The 12,085-nt window shown below is 34.5% G+C and overlaps 2 protein-coding genes across 5 annotated transcripts; one reads left to right on the top strand and one right to left on the bottom strand.

The window, feature by feature from the left end:
• Positions 1–66: 66 nt before the first annotated feature.
• On the bottom strand, positions 67–10,303 carry LOC144475029 (chymotrypsin inhibitor-like). 4 transcript variants are annotated; one of them, XM_078190539.1, is made up of 8 exons: positions 10,058–10,303; positions 9,859–9,903; positions 9,629–9,755; positions 2,441–2,705; positions 1,835–1,991; positions 1,221–1,277; positions 1,004–1,104; positions 67–373 (listed from the first exon to the last, which is right to left on the bottom strand). In XM_078190539.1, the coding sequence occupies exons 5-8, from the start codon at positions 1,884–1,886 to the stop codon at positions 284–286; spliced, it is 300 nt and encodes a 99-aa protein (XP_078046665.1). In that variant the 5' UTR covers positions 1,887–1,991; positions 2,441–2,705; positions 9,629–9,755; positions 9,859–9,903; positions 10,058–10,303; the 3' UTR covers positions 67–283. The 4 variants fall into 4 exon arrangements, with proteins under 4 accessions (XP_078046665.1, XP_078046667.1, XP_078046668.1 ...); XM_078190541.1 differs by lacking the exon at positions 2,441–2,705; XM_078190542.1 differs by lacking the exon at positions 1,221–1,277 and having other exon boundaries at positions 1,835–2,705; positions 10,058–10,289.
• LOC144475030 (chymotrypsin inhibitor-like) lies at positions 9,113–9,857 on the top strand. Its single transcript, XM_078190545.1, has 3 exons — positions 9,113–9,193; positions 9,459–9,559; positions 9,642–9,857. The coding sequence occupies exons 1-3, from the start codon at positions 9,142–9,144 to the stop codon at positions 9,729–9,731; spliced, it is 243 nt and encodes an 80-aa protein (XP_078046671.1). The 5' UTR covers positions 9,113–9,141; the 3' UTR covers positions 9,732–9,857.
• Positions 10,304–12,085: the final 1,782 nt, after the last annotated feature.

Here is a 12,085-nt window from a genome sequence, read left to right as displayed (position 1 = left end):
ATTATCTTTTAATACATATCTTTGGAACATGGAAAACAAAGGTGAACTTCATACATGCGTGCTATGTATCGTTAAAGAAGTATATTTAGAGATAAATTACAATTTCTTATTTCGTCCTTATCAACGACACCAAAAAGTAATTATAGTTCAATTTTGAAGGATGGAATTATTTAACATATTGCTGACTGGCTATTGTGCAACCGTCTGGGCATAAGAACGAGACTTAACTCCTGGTCGATCGTCAATACGTTAAATAACCGAAATCGATAATAGATTTTGGTTATTACGGTTTTGGACACATCTCGAGCGTAACGCACTCGCGATTATCATTGAGCACGTAACCCTGTACGCATGCACAGCCTGGAAGACAATACTGTAACAAAAATATAATTTCAGATTACATGTTTCAATTATTATTCCAATAAAATTTTCTCGCGTGAAGAATTTCAATATATAAATAAAAAAAAACGATATAACAACGATTACTTAATACAGAATAGTATTTTTTAAAGTTTAATATTTATAAATGCTTTATTTAACAGCAATTCATTGAATTTTTATTGAAATAATTTTTTGTCTATCGGAAAATTCTATCCGTTCTGAAAAAGGAAACAATAAATGTTGTATGCACCTAACATTTATTGTATTACTATAATAATTTAACACTTTACCGACCGGTTCGTACATTCCCGTGAACAATATTTACGTGATCTATTTTACTCATTCTACTTTTATTTTATTGATTTTATTCAACGCGAAATTTAAAAGATTATATAACAATGCGGGAGCTCTATAATAGATAATAAATTATTGGTCAAACTATAAAAAGCCGATCTATAGGTCGGTAAAGTGTTAATATAATCGCAGCTTATGCTTTGTTGCCAAAGTGACGGCGATTTACGAGTATCATTTTTAAGAAGTATACGTCGCAAATGAAATGACATTAGCGGACAGAATTTTCCGGTGGACCTAATATATTCAAGCAATATATTCAAGTTCTAACTTCTGGGCAAATTTCAGGGTTAGGTCTCGCGCAGGTTTTTGGACAGGCAGTTCCGCACATCGTCCATTCTGCATTCTTCTGACAACGTTCGTCGGCGAGTGCTGTAATTAAAAGAACGACTTATTAGCAACACATCTTTGTAACGTGTTCTGTATATAGGAAAATACTTTTTGCTAACAATAACTTCGAAATTAATTAGGTAATGCCATAATGTTACCGTCACAACAAAGAGGACTTTCCGGTTTCTGAACGTCGCTTTTAGTTGTGTTATCTTCTAAAATTCAGAAATTAATATTCAATGTGAAAAGCGAAAATGCAGAAATTATTATTAACAAAAATTGAATGTGATTTATATTTTCCACGAATTTTAGTTATTTCTAAATTTCTTCCATTTGTTTTATATATACACGTACAAACTAAATATTTAAAAATCAGTACAGTTAATTATTAACTCTATAAAAACGATATTTGAACTAAATTGCATAGCCTCGCGTTGTTTGAAAATGTTTTCTATACAATTAATTGTTGAGTAATCTAGTTTTGTCACGTTAGGGAGCTCGTACTGAATAAACTAAAAATTTTTCTTCGTAAACACGAACATTTCGTTTCTGCTTTAATTACACTTTCTTTCGGTCTTTTTAAAAGTTTAGAAATTAGTATATCAGAACTATTGGCATTTGCAGATGTAATTTTATAAAGAGACAATTTTTGTATAAATCCTAATAGCGAAAAATTGTCACGACATTATTTATAATATTCACGCGTGAATGATACTGGAATATTTCATAGAAGCTTTACCATAAAACCATGTTTTTTAACTGGTATACTCACCAGCGTACACTGTCAGCAGTCCAACGAACAGCGCAAAAGTAAAGTGTGACATTTTTACTTTGTGAAATGGTACGTCGAGTGTTTCCAGTACGTCTGATGCCACTTGGAAATTTGTTTTACCTTTATGTCCACGCGTCGCGGTCGCCTGGAAGTTTGTCTTAAAAGAAGCAAATATTAGCGCATCACCGGTTAGATAAGCACGGTAATAAGAATAATTCCTAGCTGTTATTGCACGTAACTGCTTCGGCTTAGTTTATTACTGTGACGAATTTTTTAAGATAACAGACTGTTGCGTCTCGTTTTTATATTTTCCGCATGCTTTGCATCTAGCAGATAACAGTGATGCAAATTGCGCTTACAAGGAGAGGTCCCCGAAGCGCCACGCACATTTTTTTATAAAATTTTTCATCAGTGGATATAACATATTTAGGGTAACAATATAGAAAAGGCAAGCCGATCAGTATAGAGATATAACTACTCCAGCTGCCATAAGAATTGATTGAACTGCGAACATTTTTCATTTTTCGGAAATTTTCGAAATTCCATCAGCTTTCATATCCTGACTTCAAATTTTATGAACTATGTAAAAGTGGAAACTAAAAGTACCGGGTTTGTATCCTCGTGTTACGATTAATCTAGAAATAATAATTCGTAGAAATTCTTGAAGTTGCACAGTTTTGTGCTGGCGTTTTTCAACTGAAAACATTGCTTTTTATTTTTCAGTTTATCTGTGATTCTCCGTTCTTTTGGTGGATATCTTGTTGAACGTGATGCAAACACGGATGAAGGTAGAAATGGAGACGTACATAGGTAATTCGTGTACATGGGAGACGAGTTTTGAAATTGTTAACATAAGAGTTAACGTCACCACCTGAAAATCATTGTTCAAAATTAATTAAGTGAGACAATGTGTGAGTTTGAACAATTTGCTTTACAAATTGAAATACTTTTTAATAGGTTCTCATTTATATAGCTGTACGCAAAAATTATTTCCTATTTCTACATTAGGTACCATATATTATAATAATTAGCATTGATAATAATTGCACATTGCTATGTGCGATTGTACTCTTAGATATATACAATCGCATCCAACCTCTCCTTGTGAAACTGCTTATATTATTCGCGCATGAAATGTTAAGCTATACGTAAGTCTTCGATTATGTCCTCAAGTAGCTGCCAGCAAATGGAACAAATACCGACATCTGAAACTGTACAGTATGGTAAAATGAAACTCTATATTTCGTTAGAGTTTCCATTACACAATTTATAAACCCCATGCATATAAGTTGCTAATTGAAATTATTTGTCCTAGGCTGAAATAAAAAATCGAGAAACACCATTTTCTCGATAATATAGAAGTGAACACAAGACAAAAAGGGAATTCTTCGAAACGAGAAGAGATTTTTACGCGAAAGGCTAAGGATTTGCAGGAGCCTGAAAAGGCGGAATAAAGCGAATCAGGCTGTGTAACAGGATCCACGGGAAAATAAGAACAGACAGAGCGAGTTCAACCATATGCAGAACCATCCGTAGAGAGGAAGGGTGTCGGGGAATTAGGATGGCTAGGTTTACATTATGAAATGGGATGGGAGAAGAGATATATTGGTTCTGGGGAGGACAACAGAACTGCTCGGTGTGCAGGAGAGTGAGCAGAATCAAATTGGAAACATGTGTTGGCTAGGTGTGCCAAAGGGATGGCGAAGTAGGAAGAGGTACGAGGAAGAGTATACGAAAGGAAAATGGAGAATTGAACGAAGGAGGATGTTGAACTGAATGAGGGTGACTGGAGAATTAACTGAAAGAGGATGGTGTGCTGAATGAAGGAGTTGTCATTGATAAGGAAGACAAGCACGGGGACTGAAAGAGAGAGGATGTATAAATGTGATAGAGTGGAGGGATACGATGAAGTGCAGGGGGGGGGGGTGGTATCGACTTAGATTAAGGTAAGTAGATTAGGTAAATGAGAACGAACGACGATGACGTGCGAGTGTCATGTATGCGGGAAAGTAGTTACAACGGAGGCGCTACCGTGCGTTATGAGATTAGTAGCAAGAGCAAGCGAATATTGTTGAAAACAGTAAGTCGATATAAATCAATGTCCAGCAAAAAAAAATATTATTTACTTTTTAAATTTATTATGGCTGTAGAAGGTTGAAGGAGGAATCAGGGGTTCTGTGTTGCGATTTATCGATACTGGAATTGTTTTTGTTAATGAAAGTAAGGAATGAAACCGACAAAATATATTTACCAGCGTTTATTATTTTACGAGCTATATTAATGGTTCTGAGATTTGTAAGCAACGAAGCGAATAAAGTTATAAAGTTTTTTGTGATTGCGGTGTTTTTTAAAATATCGGCAATAAATTGAAAATAACGTATTGAAAATAATAATTCTATCTTGTATTCTTAATGTCCATTATTGTCATAAATAAATAATAAAAGAATTTAAGAATTGCTTCTTCATAAAGTAAATGTTAAATAACTTCGTTCTACAGTTTCGAAAGTGTTTTATCAATTTAACGAATAATTTGAACGCTATCTCTGAGAAGAAAGCAATAGCGAATCCTGGCTCCACTCTAAGCATTTTAAAATTCATATCTTAAACATTCCCGTCAAGTTTTAAGTAGTTTCAAAGAGTGGATAATATCGATCGAACGATTCTCCTGCTTTTAAAGAGACTGTTACGTATAAGAAAATTCATAACTTAAAACTAATTCGTACGGTTGCTAAATAACTGTTGGAGCATGGAAATTTGTTGGGCATCCCACAGCGGAGGTTCACGGAATTTTTACGTTGAATGACTATTTTAAGGACAGGCATAAAACATTTACGCGCGTCCCGAGATTTTATGAATAAAACAACATGTATCTCAACGAAGCGTGTGTCATCCAATTACACGTCACTTATCTCAATTCTCTTCCTAACTATTTCACTTTGATGAACTTGATTATATCTGTTCGTGCTGTTAGTATCAGTGTCACGAGTCACGACAAACTTCCATTGATTTTATTATCGGAAACAGTAGGATATATTTTTGGTTTCACGGTCCTCAATTTCTTTACGATATTTTACGCCCAGCTTTCGGAAAAGCTTTCAATATTTCTGTGCACGACACGAGACATTACATTCGTTCTACGTGCACACATTCGACACGACGCAACGTTACTTAGGGCCACCAGCTCTCCTCGATGAACAGCCATTTCTCCGTGAAATTCACTTTCCGACGAATTTAGCCGTGTCCTTGCACTAACAAGGAGTGGTCCCCAAGCACGACGCTCACTTATTGATGAGATTTTGCGCAAGCGGTAAAACTGAATTTAACGATACCCGGTTTTCGGTGCAGGCGGCTTATAGTTTTTAGGATATTTAATGATAAAGTTGTTAGTAACAATGCCGGGAAGATAAATTGTATTCCAGGGGTTTGGTGTCGGATCTCAAGCTTAACACGTTCTAATATTTTTGTCAAGCAAATAATTAAATTTTTTCAATCTATAAAGCTTTTCGTGTTCTTTTAAATATATACAAAGCTCGTCGGAATGCAGGGCAACTATGAAATAACGAGTTTTTTTAATATACCGACGTAAAACTGTTTTCGTTTTTTTTCATGCTATTTAATAACCACAGAGAAGTAAAGTGGTGTGGAACGTAGTTGTTGTGTAAAAAGTTTTTTCATAAAAATAATGAAAATCTCAAGTCCACGTCAATGGAGGTCACCTGGGACGTGTTATCTTTCGAAATTAAGTAACAGCTAAGGAGATTGCTGTAAAAAGTAGATAGCTGGGAAAATAGAATAAGCAATTCAAAATATAACAGAAATAAAAGGGTAATGCAAAATGCAATAACTGATCGAAAAAATTATTTTCAATCATCTTCAACGCGATGAGAAATATTGTGAACATTTAAATCGGACAATAAATCTACGTTTAGAAAAGTCTAAGTGATAAAAATAATATATAATTATTATTATCTAATATATGTCGGAACATGTTAATTTTATCGTCCACCTCCTTATTCGACTGGAATCAATTAACTGGATGAGCATAGCTAACAGCTGGCAACGCCCTCCGTAATAAATCTCGTCTCTGCTTTGAGAAGTTTAAATTCACTTTGGCTGAAGTGTATGTAGACACACCTTGAGCCAACGCGAATCATTTCGATTGCCCTCGTTCAAGGGAACATGCCGTGTCTGTTTCTAAAATAATTCGACCGTTGCTTCGATAACACGCATGTTTTGGCTGAAAATTAACCTATTAAATTAAAAGCTGGAAGTATCGCAATATTATAATTTATGATCTTCCATGTCCTATAAAACGGATCATTGTGAAACGAAATCTCGACGAATTTCTAGCAGGACAGAACTACGTAAAATAAAGATAGTGCATTAAAATTGACAAGTTAACTGACACATGAATTGTTAGTCATAGTCGTGGTTATGTTAAGGTTATGCCAAGGAAAATGGTTGATTCACTTTAAAGGCGATAAAACGATGTAATTTACGGCGAATACCCTGAATTTTCTCAGAATTTTTAAAGATTGTACGATATAAATATAAGATTGTTCGCAACCTTTTCAAATTACGCATTTATTTCAATATGAATATCAAATGGCAATGGGGAGGTACATATGGTAACTTTAAGGTTATACACGTTAGACCTTACTCGTGATAACGTTTTATCTGAATGGTAACCAAAACAGGAAGGCAAACAGCTTTTCGAAAACCTTGTAAATTAGGATTTATTGTTATTAAACTTCGTGTCGCTTTTTTTGTAACAAGCGACATTATTAACGATATATTAATAAATTAGCAGGACTTCACTGGGAATTGAAAAGGACATGGTCTTCGTTGCGATACGTTTACGTTGGAACAGAGATAGAGGTTCCCCGGTTCGGTGGAACGCATCTGTCAGCGGACCATTATTTACGGTTTGATGAAAGATAAATTGATGGAACGCACGCTATGCCCGCGATGCGATCCTTTGAAAAAGTGAGAAGCATCGGAAGAACCATCTCGCGTACGAACAAATGCACTGCTTGCAAGGTGAAACGAAGCTTTCGTTGACCGCTGGGAAAATTAAAACGTTTCCCATCGCGAAATGCCGCGCAGCTTGACAAACGGATGTTACGGTAGATAGTTTGTTGCACGCTGCATCCCCGTGCGCCCATTGCGAGTGACAGTAACTTGCATTCTAATAGCGAAGAGCGTCGTACAAAGTTAGCGGATTTTACAACTTTACAGTGGCCCGATCGGTTGGGAAATTACTCGTACGTTTATCTGCAGTCGAAACGCGAATTTAGTTAACCGTGCATACCATTTATACGGTTTCCGCTTTTGTTAACCAACTGGTAAATTAAATTGATACCCGACTTTGTATTTTAACAAATTGCGCTGGAAGTTATTTTATCATTAAAAGCAAGATATTTCTAACAGCTTATAGTATTTTCATTTTGTCTTATTATTCGATCATATGTGTGTAATAATATATAACTTGACGAAATTTATTTTCACAGCACTACCACCAAACACTGACCATTTAATTAATCACTGATAATTCGGAGTTATGGAAGCCATTGAAAAATATTTATAAACGAACCGATGAGTATATATCATGTGCAATGTGCAGAGAATGACAAAGATTTCGTATTTGTTAGTTCTACTTAAAATTCATACGAAATGGGTTGTAAAGATAAGAATACATCTCTCGAGATATATCAATTAGTAAATAATTTCGCAAAGTGAAAAAAAATATTAAAACTGAAGACTTTAAGTATAATCGAATTAATCGAAGATTTTAAGTATAATACACTGTATGGACGTATATTATCTGTCGAAGTATGTACCTCAATCATTGTATTGAAAATCATTTCTAGAACGCGTCATCTTTCAGGTTTCGCGGGCCGTAATATAATAAGAACAATCTGAAAGTAAATGCAGCTGTGCGATAAAGTTCTTGTTTTCCTCGTTTCAAAAAAAAAGAAATGATTCAAGGTAGCAAAATCTTCCCATTAGTCAATTTTGACGAAGATAAAGCGTGGAAGTTAATAAATATGTATATTATCTTTGAAGTTATTAGATCTAAGAGGTTCGTTTCCTAGTTCACAGAGTCAAAAAATAAATTTTCGAAGAGGACTTACGATCATAACTGTTTTCATGAAACAAAGGAGTTCTTTCCTTCCATCGCTCCTTAAAACTTTGTACAACGGAGTACAAAAATCAGCTACTTTATATTATATCAGAAAAATAACAAGCATATATTTTATTAATCTATATATCCAATGCAATAAATTAATTGGATCAATTACCATCACATGTATCTTTATGGTTTCAATAATCGCAGATTAAACAAATGAGATTATTAAACAATTTGTAAATTAAACGATTCGATTACTAATTACTTTAATCACGAGTGTAGCTCGAATGCAGTGCAATTGAAATACAAATACAAATTGATAATAATAAACTGCAATATACGTTTTCCTCTTATTACCAATTAATTTAGTATTTTCCAATCCGTAATTTTCTTTCAATTCGATTGTAATTTGTTATCAACGTAATTTAATTACTCAGTATTTAGTAATTGTATTCTAATCGCAATTACGAATTAGGGTTACTAAAAAGTCAATTCAAGAATTCAGGTTACTAAAAAGGATTCGAAATGGAATCTCATGATCTTTCATTTCGCATGAATCACATCATATTCCAGTTTTATCAAAGTCGCTGAAACAAGATGTAAAGCGTGATCCGTTTAGCGCCGAATGATTCATATTTCCGCGTGAAAGGAGTTTAATGTCAGAAAGATAAGAACGATAGTAGAGTAGTAGTAAGGTATCCAATTGTCGTGCCTTTGATTTTTTTCATTAAAAAATAAACAAAAGAAAAATTTAACAGAATTCAAAGGTGCCTTATTCGATAAATTATGTCCCGAAACAGACCATATGTGTTGCTATACCGTCATAGGTAATTAATAATTAATAAAGTAATTTACCATTTTAAGAACAATTTTCGTTTTTATTATAAACTTCTTCAATTCTATTTATACCGACAATTTTCAATTTCCGTGAGCTTATGCATATTTCTTCACGCATAAATGCATATGTCTTTGCATATCTTATGTACGTAAAGATCCAGATTCCTCTTATCAAAAAATGTTTTTTACATTTCTTATCGAGTCGTCATTGTCTCTGTTGTTTGCGTTTGTAGAGACAAATGTATATACGAAGGAATTTTCACGCAGTATAAAATGTGTTCCTTCCCGTAACTTTCATCAGATTCGTCTGAAGCATTTCACAAAAGACTACAAGATCAAGATGGCTCGTTTCGTTCTTCTTTTGTTGGCTGCTTTTGTTATGATATCCATCAGTGAGTAATTTAACGAATTAACAAATATTAGGCGTGGTTCATCTATAAGTTAAGTGTGGTCATTGTTAAAATTTTGAAATAGAAAACTGGTACATTTGATTAAAAATAATTGCGCGAAACGGAAGTCGATTATTCATTCAGTTTCGATTTGTGCTATCGTTAAATCAACGAAACACGTCAAACTGCAATAAAATAGCAGAGAAACAAAACATTTTTGTAAGAAAAACTGCTTCAGCTGTAATAAATTGTTAAATGAATTAAATAGCGAACGGGCATCGAGTCTGTCCATTCAATGAAGTGTGGAACGACTGTGGAACTGCCTGCCCATTAACTTGCACTGATCCTGAGCCAAGACCTTGCACAATGGTTAGTACTTAAAGCCTACTGTAATTTTCGCAACAAGCGGACAGCAATTAACTAATTCATTATGCTTACATTTTCGTTTCAGCAATGCGTTGCAGGCTGCCAATGCAAAGATGGTTTAGTGAGGCACGATAGGTGGGGACTGTGCGTTCCGAAGAAGTGGTGCTGCTTGTAAATACTTCAATCGTTGAATATGTCGCTACTCAAATCCGAATTTACCACGAAATAAATTTTGCTCAATTATTTGATGTACATACATATATATTACTTTTAGAAATATTCAATAAATATTGCAACTATACCGTGTACTCATTATTGCGATCATTCCATCCTGAAAAGGTTTTCCTCTGTATGCGACAAAAATATGTTAGATATTACAAAGAATGATGGACTAGATGAAAAGGAAACAAATTTTTATTGTATTTATGAAACCAGTCAGTGACGACTTAAATTAATTAACAATGCTGGATATCGACTATCTAGGTAATGTGGTAGACTTACAATACATATAAAAGATTTCTATAATTAGAATTCTTGCACGGTAGAATCATTTTTGGTTAACACTTTAAACGTTTTCACACTGTATTTATTGGCACTGTAATGAAACCAGATATAACAAGTTTACTAATAAAAAAACTAGTTCGATCTAATAACATATCTATCGATTTGTTCATTTAACTGGTTCATGCAAACGATTCTATGTTTTAGTAAACGTTAATTTATGAGAAACTTGGCAATGCACGTTACAACTTGCTTCACTTGCTTCACACCAGAGTTATTTGGTTGCCAGGCAACGCGAGCTTCTATTTCTCACCACCAGGTGCGCCACTATCGCCCATTAAAACAGCGCCATCGTTCCCGTTAGATCGAACGCAACTCGGCAGCCAGTGGTCAGTTATTTAGTTTTTAAAGTAGTTAATACAATTGTTGCAACTCGAAGTTAAGAAAATATCATAGATAACGTGATTGGAAACGTGATGGTTCAATCTCTGACGAAGTTCTATCGCTGTCATAAAATATACGTAAGTTTAAAGTATCGCTTCCTTAGCCTTTGGCGGAATTCATATGCCGCGTTCTTTTGCGCTGAGATATTTACAGATTGCTTCGTATAATTCATATTTTGGAGTAAATAAATCATTTTAACGTGATAATGGGTTGCTTCGGGTATTGTATTCGATTTTGCCTGACTGAAATTAGATGTGGGAAATCTTTTATGCTGGTAACGCTGTGTACTAGTCTTTTGTAAAGTCTTGAAGCGCAACCCCTTGAAGTTGCAGCAAATCACAGGCCGCCATCTTTCCGCCGCTCGTAGTTTTCGCGCCAAATCGTAGGAGTAGGTTCGCGGGCTATTTGAAATTTACAAATGTTTAATCGATTCCATTAATATCATTTAATTGAAACTACTTTATTTATTAAGCTGTTGCGTTAATAATTAAGTTAATTATTAAGTTAGTTACTAAGTTATTTGTTAAAGCTTTAGTAAGCAAAGTAAGTAAACTAATATTTTGTTGTAATTTTTAGTGCCATAGTGTTCTCAAGTAGAAGATTTCGAACGCGAACTACGCGAATAGCAGAGATCGAGAGGCAAACGCGGCCGGGCTTCGTCATGGAGTTAGGGATGCAACAATCAACTCCCAACAAGTAGTGAGTCAATATTTAAAGAATTTTTTTATTACGTAGAAACTGTAGAACTTTTTGACGAGTACAGTGACCAAAGGGTTGCCCGGCAATCCTTTGAGTGGTAATCTGTTTCTGAGTTAAGTAGGGTCTTTCTGCACGCCGCGATTTCCTTCAATATTTTCAACTGTTGCTAATTGTATTTCGAATCTGTTAAAAGATCAGGCTTTTGGATCACGCGTTTATCATAAGACGAATGTTGCAAAAATTATATTGGTACATTTACTGTACCAAAATAATGAACAAGCTTCTTCCGATTAATCGTATTAGAGATCGCGTGCAGAAAAACGGTCCCCGTTGTATAAAATATATTTGTTAAAATTAGAGTTTCACTTTTTCTTACTTTGATATTTTTATTAAACATATTCGTATGCAACTTGGAATTATTATTATTAATTCATGAAACGTATTTGAAGATACTTTGAAACTATTATCAAATCATTTAACGTATTTGAACGTTGAATTTATTCGTATGAAGTTCTTATTAAACGTAATTAAACGTCGTTTAATGAATTTAAAGTATCCCTACCTGAAAATTAATGACACATTTTAGATAGGATTTTCAGAGATTTGAGGTTCTATGCTCGTTGCTCCAATCCTTTCGAGTACCCAAGGTTGCTCGGGAGGGTGCGAGCAACGGCGCATGGAACGGTATTTAAAAAATTGCGATTGACAATGGTTAGCGTATCGTGCACGACGTAATTTCCACTTGTGTGTGTGTGATTAGGTAGTGGATTTTGCGTCGGTTTTTTAAAATTGTAATTAAGTTGAATAAAACATATTCCATTCGCGATTCATGTCATGCAACGTGGATCCGTATGGAATATGTATAGAATGTTCATTCGCTATTCT

Source organism: Augochlora pura, chromosome 9 (genome assembly GCF_028453695.1).
Source record: "Augochlora pura isolate Apur16 chromosome 9, APUR_v2.2.1, whole genome shotgun sequence".
In the NCBI taxonomy this organism is placed as follows: Eukaryota; Metazoa; Arthropoda; class Insecta; order Hymenoptera; family Halictidae; genus Augochlora; species Augochlora pura.
This window is presented reverse-complemented; position numbering and strand designations above follow the sequence as displayed.

Excerpts from the sequence above, each read along its gene's own strand:
- LOC144475029 (XM_078190539.1), bottom strand. The coding sequence starts at position 1,886 with ATGTCACACTTTACTTTTGCGCTGTTCGTTGGACTGCTGACAGTGTAC. Across the intron at positions 1,278-1,834 it reads ACTGCTGACAGTGTACGCTG|AAGATAACACAACTAAAAGC; the intron begins GTGAGTATACCA and ends TCTGAATTTTAG. Across the intron at positions 374-1,003 it reads ACCCTGAAATTTGCCCAGAA|TATTGTCTTCCAGGCTGTGC; the intron begins GTTAGAACTTGA and ends TTTTTGTTACAG.
- LOC144475030 (XM_078190545.1), top strand. The coding sequence starts at position 9,142 with ATGGCTCGTTTCGTTCTTCTTTTGTTGGCTGCTTTTGTTATGATATCC. Across the intron at positions 9,194-9,458 it reads TTTTGTTATGATATCCATCA|CGAACGGGCATCGAGTCTGT; the intron begins GTGAGTAATTTA and ends TGAATTAAATAG. Across the intron at positions 9,560-9,641 it reads AGCCAAGACCTTGCACAATG|CAATGCGTTGCAGGCTGCCA; the intron begins GTTAGTACTTAA and ends TTTTCGTTTCAG.